Raw genomic sequence first — 10,846 nt, 5'->3', positions numbered from 1 at the left:
CACCAGCTCTCCTTACCCATAAGTGATTAAACACCAAAACATCATTTACTCAGAAAGGTTGAGGCCCTACTCTTCACCCCCCAAATAGATTTCCTTCTATAGAGATCTCGGTTCTGGTTCCATGTGGCAATTATGTAGTTTGAGGAGGGATTCTTCCATGGCATGTCCACACAAAGGGCATTAATTAATCCATCCCTCCCCCATTTAAGTCTCTTTCTAAACTCACAACCATAAGCCAGGGACCTGGTCCATTACACTGGTTCCATTTGCCAGTGCTAATGAAGATCCCTCCTAACATGGAACAGCTCCCCAAGTATCCAAGTGTGTGTGAAAACGCATTTCCAAACTGGGCTAGTTAAAATCCTAAATCAATATGTTTGTTTCCATCACAGATGTAAAATACACCTATTTCTAGGAAAATTGCTGTCAAGGTATGACTCAGCAGCTGACATTCGTACATCCACTATTTAATAATTTTAAGCTCTCATTTTCAGTTTTTACGTTTAAAGTTTTCAAATTAAATTCTATACGTACACGAACAAAAGGGAACCCCTTCACACACAATCAGGTTTGAACACAGTTGAATGCCAAAGAGTTCAAAGCCCTGAGGCCTGCCTGTTCCAGGGGATTAGAGTAGGGACCCCGACTAGGGTTAGGACTGGGGAAGTCAGATCCCCACTCCCCTGGAGATGGATTAGATACCCAAAAGAAAGTCAGGCGAAAAAATGATCTACAGAGAGTTTCAACGTAAGAAATATGATCAGAGCAACAGATCTCAGAGACAGGTAGAAATAAGAGAAGGGTATAAAGAAGTATATCAAAAAGAGGTATGAGCCACACATGGCAAGTTCTGAGATCAGGAGGGGAGGGAAAGTGATATGTAAGATCAGTTTCTACTGAGTAATCCCACATCCTGGTAGCATTTCTCTCATGTGTTGAGAGTGAATGATTTTTCTTTTAAATGCCTGCTTTCAACTTGAGTTTGGCGTGAGGACAGGTTGACATAATGAAGTGAGTACCACAAAGAGGATTTGCAGAGGTAAAGTAATGAGCTCCACCGTCAGGCTGAACAGAAGTCAAAGCCTGCTTCTGCTATTTCTGACAGGGTGTGACCTTGCCCAAACTAATGAACAACTCTGGACCTCAGTCTATTTATCTGTAAATTGGGGCTAATAATGTCCAGCTCACAGGATTTTGTGAAGATTAAGCAAGATAACAAGAGTAAAAACTCAGTAAGGATTACCTTCCTTTCCTCTTCTTATTTTTGGAATAGATAATTGTCAGAAAAGGGGCAACATATTTGACTAGAAGGATGAGTGTATTGCTAAAAAGACCTTAAGGCATTGAAAGAATTTGGACATTTTTATCTACTGCACTTCGAGTCCTTGGAGTTTTTAAAAGATGAGCTTGGGGCTTCCCTGGTGGCACAGTGGTTGAGAGTCCGCCTGCCGATGCAGGGGACGCGGGTTCGTGCCCCGGTCCAGGAAGATCCCACATGCCGCAAAGTGGCTGGGCCCGTGAGCCGTGGCCGCTGAGCCTGTGCGTCCGGAGCCTGTGCTCCGCAACGGGAGAGGCTACAACAGTGAGAGGCCCGCGTACCGCAAAAAAAAAAAAAAAAAAAAAGATGAGCTCAGGTGCTTTAGATCAGTGCTGAACAATAGAACTTTCCATGACGATGGGAATGTTCTCTATCACTGCCCAATATGGTAGCTTCTGGCCACATGTGACCTTTGCACACTGGGGATGTGGCTAGTGCAACTAGGATCTGACTTTTAAATTTTATTTACTTTCAATAACTTATTTAAGCAGCCATACATGACTAGTTGCTACAAATTAGATGGAACTCCTTTATTATAAGGTTCTCTCATACCAGTCTGGGAAAGCAGAGAGAGTTTAAGCTCACAGGCTCTGAAATTGGACCCCCGGGGTTCAAATCCCAGCTCTGCCGTTGGGTGACCTCTCGTAAAAGAAGTATGCTAACGACATCACCTGCCTCATGTAAGATGTTGGGAGGAATAAACGAGGTAATGCAAGTAAGACCTTCAAAGAGTATCACGATCATTTCCCCAATCAAGTGTCCTCTTGCTTTACTGTAGCCATGTATGTGCTTCTCTGTCTTACCCACGACATTAGAATCACCGCTGTAACGCCAGGGCCAAGCCCCATGCCTGGCACATTTAGACTCTCATTAAGTAAGTGTTGAAGGAACACAGGGAGGGAAAAGAAGAGGAAAGGGAGGAGAGAGGACGGGAGAAAAGGAGGAAGGGAGAGGCGGAAGGAGAATGAATAAAATAGGCAGGAATGCCTTTTCATGAAGCGTAAAGAAAGCTTCTAAAACAAAATAACAAAATATGAGAGCTTTCAATAAAAACCTCAGTGGGTATGACTGTCGGCGCTGAAGATGGAAGTGAGTACTCTGAGGGAAAACACGCTTCCCAGGGACAGTGAAGAGAGCTGACAGCTCTGAGAGAACCGGGAGAGAGGAAGGTGGGCTTGAGGGGCTTTTCTAGATTCCACATCTATGAAAACACAAGCTTCAATCCTTAAATGTACGTTCAACCAAGCTTCTTCATGAGAACACAAGTGTGGGTTGTGTAACCTTATTCATCCATGGGACAGTCTAATCTAAAAGGCCAATAAAAATTAATTTTAAAAATATGTATATATAGTTGTGAGGCAAATTTTGTTATATTAATATTACTGAGTTATGCAGATGAACAAGGTGAACATGAGGTTGATTTGGTCATTGGAACATCCTGATAATTGGTGGATGAATTTTGAGATTGTCTTTCCTTCTTATTCCAGAATAACCTTTTGTGATAATGATAAAGTATATACCAATATTTGATGGAGAATTATTTCTAGGTAAAGAAATAAAAGAAATTTAATATTTAAAAAAATAATTTAAAAAAACAGGGCTTCCCTGGTGGTGCAGTGGTTGAGAGTCCGCCTGCCGATGCAGGGGACGCAGGTTCGTGCCCCGGTCCGGGAAGATCCCACGTGCCGCGGAGCGGCTGGGCCCGTGAGCCATGGCCGCTGAGCCTGCGCGTCCGGAGCCTGTGCTCCGCAACAGGAGAGGCCACAACAGTGAGAGGCCCGCATACCGCAAAAAATAAATTAGTTAAAAAAAAATAAATAAATAAAAGGCATTAGATTAGAAGTGAAGTATATGCTTTGTTGGTTCCCCATTTCCAAGTTTTTATTAATACTGCGTTCACCAGTTCCCCCAAAAAAGCAGTGTTGGGCAAGTTTTCATAACTGTTTATTCATTATAAATAGTAAATATTTACTGCACTTTTTACAGGAAAGACATTTTTACAACACATTGTTGTTGGCTGAGGCTGCAACACGAAGGTAACGCTTCTCTTGATCCACCACCCCTAAGACCAACGTAGGAACTAAACTCAGTACTATGTCTAGTCTCACTAACTCACTACGTCATAGTTCCTAACTCTAAAAGGAATGTACTTGTGCCTACCTCGTTCATGGTTCCAAGAATAGAAAGAAATAAATAACACTGCATTCCACCTTCCTGTTCCTCTTAACATCTCAAAAAACAAATTTATTGACATTCTAAAATGTCACCACACAAACGTATGTAAACCTCAGTTTCCTATCATCTTTCAATTTCAGGTATTATTGTATAATTTAAAAGTACATGACAGCCACATGGACATTTCTGGTGTTGCCCTGCCTTTCATAGAAAAGAGAAGAATGTAAACGAAGTCATTTTAAAAGCATTATTCTCAAACATGGTCTCTAATCAAAAGGAGCGGGCCGGGTATTGGTTGTCCAGCAAATGGCAAACATCACTGCATTCTACCACAATGAATCATGGGCTGCGAAAAGAAAGCACCTGCAAAAATATAGTTCTGATTCTGTTTCTATGGCCCTGGCCAATGCCAAGGCATCCATGAGGTACACAGTATTGCACACTGATAAGCAGCTGTGGGAATGCACGTCACTTCTCCACCATGCCCTGCCCCCGCCCAGGTTGGCTTCCAAATGAAACTACATTGGGCAGATGTCACACACCTCTCCCACACTGAGAAAGAAAACAAGCTTTTCTTCTGGTTCCCCCATATCCTGTTAGCAAGACGTGTCCATCCAGGACATGTATTGACAACTGAATTACAGATGAGGATAAGATAACAAATAATTTATTTGGGAGGTCCTTTACATCTAGTCTTAACTTCCTAAAAATGGTGGCATTTATTTTTATATCCATTTCCAGTGTGTAAAAGTCAAGGATTCCTCCGTTCCTGCTTCATGGAGCGAGCAGTTTTAAGGTTGTAGAAGTGTCAGCATTGGACATCAAACTTGTTATACTTTATTCTCCGACTATATTTTCAGAACATTCTGCTTGCCCAAACCAGTCAAGATAAATCACACACACACACGCACACACGCACACGCACACGCACACGCACACAAATGGAATGTTTTAGCTCCTTGATCATCAGCACTAAAGAGTTGGGACATTTGATATGTAGCCATGTTAAATCATTGCCTTAAAATGTTGCATTTGTCTTTTATTGTTCCGGATCTTCCTTTTCTCCACTGCTTTTGTCCAACACGTTCAAAAGAATTTGAAACCAACTACTGGAGAAAGAAAATCAATCATTCTCCTTTGTCTCCTGTCGAGACTGCCCCCCAAGAGGGTGATTTTTTTTTTTTTCTGAGAAGATTCTTCACGTCTAGGCTGTGGAGACCGGAAACAGGGCCAGTTTAAGCTCCAAGTGGACAGTTCACTTATGCGATATCTGGCTTGAGATAATGAAAGGCACCTGTAAGGAAACACATGCAGCTTTTCAGGTCAGGCTGGGACAATTCACAGCAAGGGGCAAAATCAGCTACAGGCTGACAATGTCATATTTAATACCGAGGTATCAAAGGATCGAGACGAATATTTTTATTCCTAAGACAAGTTTGACAGAACTCTGTGTCCTTGGGATTATACCCCATATGATCCTTGAGCTGACCTCATTAAGAACATGTGTTTCTAATGCCAGAGGTTATTTCATTTTGGCCAACCCTTGTGTTTTACCTAGTGGCAATCAGCTTTCACGTCTCAGCAATTAATAACCGCAAGATGTTGCTGACATTGGTTAAGAAAATAATTATACTGGGAAGCCCTTGCTGGAAAAACCAGCTGGCTTTGCCACAAAATTGATACCAGGATGGAAGGCTTAATCATGCTGGCAGCTCCCCTTTCTCAACGAAGAGTTAAAGTGTTCCACCCTTACAGGAGTAATTACCCCCTAGAAAGTCCAAGGCTTACTTTGTCCATACTGCCCATATTGGTAGCCTGTGACAGGGTCCATACTGTAGCCCGTGGTGCTATAGGTGGGTGGACAATAAGATTGAGAGGTTGGCAGACTGTCCAAGCTCTTCATATGGTCTAGTCTCTGACTGCAGCTGGCCGACACCGTCGTGGTAGGTTCCAGGCCCCCAGTGAGAGGCGAGAGCGCATAGTCGGTCTGGGGCTGATGGGGTACCCCACCGTGGTTGGTCAGGAGTCCCATTACCTGAAATAAACAGGCAGATTAGGAAGAAGTGAGAATGCAGGGAGGACCAGACCCTAGCCTGTAGCTGAAAGGATAACTGAAAAGGGCCGTTTCACTTCTTCGGAAATCTGCTGTTAAAGAGCTGTCCCGAAGACGGTGACCTCCATTCAAAGTGGCAGAGATATTCCATCATGCCCAGTGATAGCATCTGACTGCAGTTTCAGAAAGAAGGAGAGGGGGAAAGGGGAAGAAGGGAAAAGAAAAAGAAGGAAGGAGAGAGGGTGGGAGAGAGAGGACACCGTGCCCCTAGTGATAAAATCATACTGGAAATTCAAAGAAGGAGGGACACACGGACAGAAGGTTGGAAGGAGGAAGAAATTATATCTGTTCGTATCGAATCATGTTTAACCATGTATTTACAGCTGGGAGTCTCACATGTCATTTTAAACAGGCATTTGCTTATGTATTTTTTTAAGTTGAATCCAAATCAGATTCTTTTTGTGTATTTTGAGATCTCTATGTCTTTTTTCATAGAGTTCCCTCTCACGAAAACTCCACTCTCCGTTTTGGCCATCCTTCAGTAATTAGAAATTAGTACACCCTCCCTGATATTCCCTTGCGTTTTCCTCAGCCCTCTTACTGTGTAATTAGTACTTGGTCACCTACTTTGAATTATGAGAGCTCTGAGGGGAGTAATCTACCGAGTTTCATATCCTCAGCACCTAACAGAGGGCGGGCACATATTAGGTACTGAATGAATGAATGGTAAATGATTCTGGAAATAACTGCCCCTATTACCTAATCCTTTCATTTCTTCTCTAAACTAACATTTTCATAAGAAGCACTTAAAAAAAATGCCTGAAGAGCAAACATGTTATAAAAAGTCTGCTCGGTTTTTTAAATAACCCTGGAGAGCAAGCGAACTTTTAGAAAAACAAAACTGTGATAACAGAACAACTTTCCGATTAGCACGGTGACAAGTTTCACAAACACAGGCTCGATGACCCTTACAACACCTCGTGATGGAAGCAAGTAGATAATTAATTTTGCATCTGGAAAACTGCCACCCAGGAGAGGAAGTGATTTTTCTCAACTTCATGCAAGTCAGTGGCAGGACTCAAAAAGCAATCGCAGAAGAAATCGACTGCTGAGTGAAGAGCTTCCAGAAAATATCACCTGCTTACAAAGTACTGCAATGCAGGGACCCACGACTGCACAGTATTTCCATCCTAGTCCTGTTGTATTTTAAGACGTTGGAAGTATATGGAGATTAAAGTGTACAAATAAGAGCGAGATGAGAGGGCAGTAATGAAACTCAACCCTGATTGTAGGTCTTGGGTTATCCACCAAGGTAATTCAGGCCACAGGATCCTGGATGGAGGGGTACCAGCAAGGCAGGAGGGAGGGATGAATCTCGCATTCCAGAAAGCTTCCTAAATTAGATTCCAAAACCAGTGAGGCCACAATCCCCTTTGGGAAGGGTTTGCATAATCCTCATAGCTAAACAAAATCTTCTTGAAATAAAGCTTTAAACGGATCCATCTTCAATTAACCCCAAAAGACAAAAAAAAGAAAAGAAAAAGAGAAAACAAAACAGAATCTGTTCCACCGTCTATGGATCACCCTTTCTTCCTCCATTTTAACAAGCCATGATTCTCCTCACCATCCCACCCCGGCAAGTCTCTATTCTCCATTTCCTTGTCTCCCTTTCACTTGAGTTCTTCTACGTGTGAGCAGATGGGAAGGCGGGCTGGTGTGAGGAAAGCAACACAGTCTTACCGAAATTTTTAAAGACATGCCAAGGGATCAAAATTTTCTTGAGCTTGAGATTTTTCAAAATCTCTAAAAATTACTTATATTCAAAAAAAATCATATGTTTCAGAGCATACTTTTGTTTTATTGGGCATTAGGGGAAGGTGAGAGTCACAGAGTAAAGTAAGAATAAGAGTCACAGCTAAAGGAGAATGAAAAGTCACCAGAACATGGGGCTCTCAGACACTGCTGATTACAGTAAGTTAATTACTTCATTTTCTCATTTAAAACACTTGAACATAGCCCAAATGCATTTATTTCCTGAATGTTCTTCCATCTATATATATTTTTTTCTTTTTTGCCTTTCTTTGAGTTCATGTAGATGATTTTGCAGTATATACTTGGAAAATTCATAAATGTCAATTGATACACTAATTTATTAAATATTTTCTTTCAGCCCAAATTACGAACGTCTATTAGAAGAGAAGTCTTTAAAGTAGAGGTCGTTCAGTGCCAAACACACTCCTTTCAAATCAGGAGTACCTCTCTGTGTACTGGTCTAATGGGCAAGAATGGACAAGGAAAATTAAAATATTAAAAATGTGATATTTTTAATGAAAGGGGGATTATGGCACAGGGCACAAATAGTTTACTGTGTAAATAATCTGTGCTAAGTTTTTTTAAAAAGCACTTAGAAAAATCAACTTTGTAACTGTATAAATTCAAAGAAAAATAGGCAGTGGTACTGGATAAAAAGGAAATATATTTTTAGTAGCGTCCTTCATGCAGATACTTACTTGAAATTCTGTTAATGGTATACCTCTTTAAGGAAGAAATGGAATACTCTATACACAGTCACAGTTGAAGAGCAATAGAAGAATTTTATTCAAAACATGCACACTCTCCCATGAGCTATATGTACATTTTTGTGATAAACTTTTTTTAATCCTCTGCCATATATTTCTTGTTTGCATAACTTTGAAGGCCGCAATAATTCTGAACACGGGAGGAAAAAAACATGACGATCCTAAAAGAGAAGAAATGAGTCCTTCCTAGAAGCAAAATTCAGCTGATGATGTTCACGTAGCAACTTTTTGCAGCTGTTGAATTAGAAAATACCTTAGGACAGGAAGACCTTGAAATATATCTGTTGGAGGATGGAGAACATACAGTACCATCTGCCAAGGCTATATTCTAGGGCAAGAGAAAGACAGCTCCTTAAAGGTGCCAGGGCACAGTGTCCTAAAGACATCCCAGCTCATGGTCCAGTCAGGAGGGATGGCTGCTGTGTGAATGGAATAAGAGGGATGCTTGATAGATCTTCGTGTCACTGTTATGACTGTCACACACCGGAAGCTCGTGACAGCTCCTGCTTTAGCAACTGCCCTTAGCTCAGCAGCCCAATACCTGCGGAAGCTAATGTGAGAAAATAAAGAGGACCAGAGACCCGTTATCTTGCTTAGAGACAGATATTCTCCCACGAGTTTTTCTTTCCACTGTGATGGTCACACATTGTAATCATGACTTCTTTCTCAAGAATTGGACGAGGATGGGAAAAGGAGCACTAATACTTTCCTACATTTGCTCTGAAATGGAAATTAATGAATAACGACAACTAACGCAATTTATTTCAATATTTCACACTGAGAAAACTTGAGAAATGTACATCGTTGTAACAGCTTCTTATTTAAAAATTAAAAAGGAAATCTGTGTTGGAGAAGAAAAATAACTATATCAATACAAAATGCATTACTCTCCCCTAACATAATTTAAAACCTCAAATCTCTATGGAAGGGTCCCATTACATTTTTATGTACATTTCTTTAAAAGCAATTTTGCTATTTAATGTGGTTCAAGGGAAGCTATGGAAATTTCTTTCTGCTGCACAAAGTTGGTAAACAGACTTCTTAGAACTCCCCCAATATGGTCATGGAATGTCTTCCAGTCATATTTTCTTTTTAAGAATATTGTCAGGATCTCTTTCATATAAGCTTTTCCTACAGCAATTTGTAATTCAAAGTCTAAAATAAAATCTCCATTGGTTGCCAAGTGGGGGACTTTTCCTCATAAGCCATTAATAAGCTATTTCTATTACAGGGATGGCATTTTTGCCTGATTTTATTTTATTTTTTAATTTGAGGTAAGAGAAACACAATTGCCTGGTTTTCACAAACAATTTCACAGGAAAAGAAATAGACTCAGGGCTAATCAGTTCTGTCTACTGAACATCAATCACATTCTTATTAAATGTCAGATGAGTCCAGGAACTGCAATGAACAGGAAAAGTTTTCCTTTTATAAAGATCTCTGTTCTGTCTCCTTGGGAATGGAGGTGGGAGGAGGATTTTTTTATTTTTTATTTTTTTTAACTTTTAGTTGAGTACAACTCTTAGGTGAGACATCTGGAAAAAAATCTATTAAGTATACCAGTAAATTGTTACCTCCGAAACACTTCCCAGACACCGTTTCTAAATTGTTTTATGGCTAACCTTTAAAAACAAATTCAAGCCTTAGAATCTTGAACTGGGACTTTTGCTGGTTCCTCAGTCATTCCCTTTATTAGAGACTTGGTTGAAGATCTTTTTAAGCTCATTCTCAAGTTTCAGAATTCCAAAGAAGTTGTTTATATCTTGATTGGAAGATTATATGGTTCAGGAAAAACTAACTCTTTACAATTGCTTCATGCCATATTTCTCTTGAATTAATTTTCCTATTGTAAGATTAAATATAAAAGATAAAAAACTATGAGTCAAGCTAAGATTTACATTGAAAACAATGTGTCTGGAAAATATCCGTCTTGGCTTAAGTGTTATGATGTTGCCATCAGTTGAAAGTGCTCAGAGCTTATCAGAAATCTAAAATGATTTAGCAAATTATGGTGTACGTCTAGGCACTTCTTTTTTTCCTTAGCAGGAATCCTGGTTCATGTCTTTATTTACATTTTTGCTCTTAAGTAATCAGATGCTTTTCTGATTTAACATTTAATAATACACATTTAGTTGCATTTTAGAAAACCACTGTGAATTACAGCTTTGTATGACATAAAGGGGTTTCTTTTTATAGCTTCTGCACTTTTCTCAAAAGGCTAATGATGATAAACTTTTAAAATTTGGATATAATTTATTCCCACAACCAAACAAAAAATTCAAACGTTTATGCACGTGTTTTTTTGCCGATACGGGTACTACTGGAGTTATGTTATGCTTAAATATCAGTGACTGTATCTTTGAGGCTGTAACTAACCCTAAACTTGAACAGCGGAGATTTCCCTGAAAATGTTGTCTTCAGATTCAAATGCCTTGGGAATTATCCTGCAGTTGATTAGCATCTAAATAATTAGATTTTTTGGCTCTGTCTGTTTGAAAGCTGTAAGAGGGAAGTTGCCCGAAGGCAGAAGTTTCTAGCAAGGTAAGGATGGTGACCTTCTCACCCACCCAGAGTTACGGGAAGGGCATGGCTGACCTTTACCTAACCAGACAGAAAACCAGTGCATGTAAAATGTCCAGCTAAATACACACTTATTTTTTACTTTAATCCTTAGCTAACATTTTAAAGTAGCTATGTTTCACACATGATGCAAAAGTATGC

The 10,846-nt window shown here is 40.1% G+C and overlaps 1 protein-coding gene across 3 annotated transcripts in view; it reads right to left on the bottom strand.

Annotated features, from left to right (window-relative positions):
* Positions 1-3,196: 3,196 nt before the first annotated feature.
* The window catches only part of PAX3 (paired box 3), a 95,964-nt gene continuing 88,314 nt past the window's right edge, over positions 3,197-10,846 (bottom strand). Inside the window, exons 8-10 of one of the 3 annotated variants that reach the window (XM_067740439.1) lie at positions 5,282-5,528; positions 4,757-4,787; positions 3,197-4,599 (exon numbers count right to left, since the gene is read on the bottom strand). In XM_067740439.1, coding sequence (XP_067596540.1) covers positions 4,533-4,599; positions 4,757-4,787; positions 5,282-5,528 — 345 coding nt within the window. In that variant the 3' untranslated portion in view covers positions 3,197-4,532. Of the gene's footprint in view, positions 4,788-5,281; positions 5,529-10,846 lie in introns of all 3 variants that reach the window. The other 2 variants (XM_067740438.1, XM_067740436.1) reach the window with 2 other exon arrangements.

This window comes from Pseudorca crassidens, chromosome 6 (assembly GCF_039906515.1).
Source record: "Pseudorca crassidens isolate mPseCra1 chromosome 6, mPseCra1.hap1, whole genome shotgun sequence".
Lineage (NCBI taxonomy): Eukaryota > Metazoa > Chordata > Mammalia > Artiodactyla > Delphinidae > Pseudorca > Pseudorca crassidens.
The sequence above is the reverse complement of the archived record's forward strand: the minus strand, read 5'-3'. Positions and strand labels throughout refer to the sequence as shown.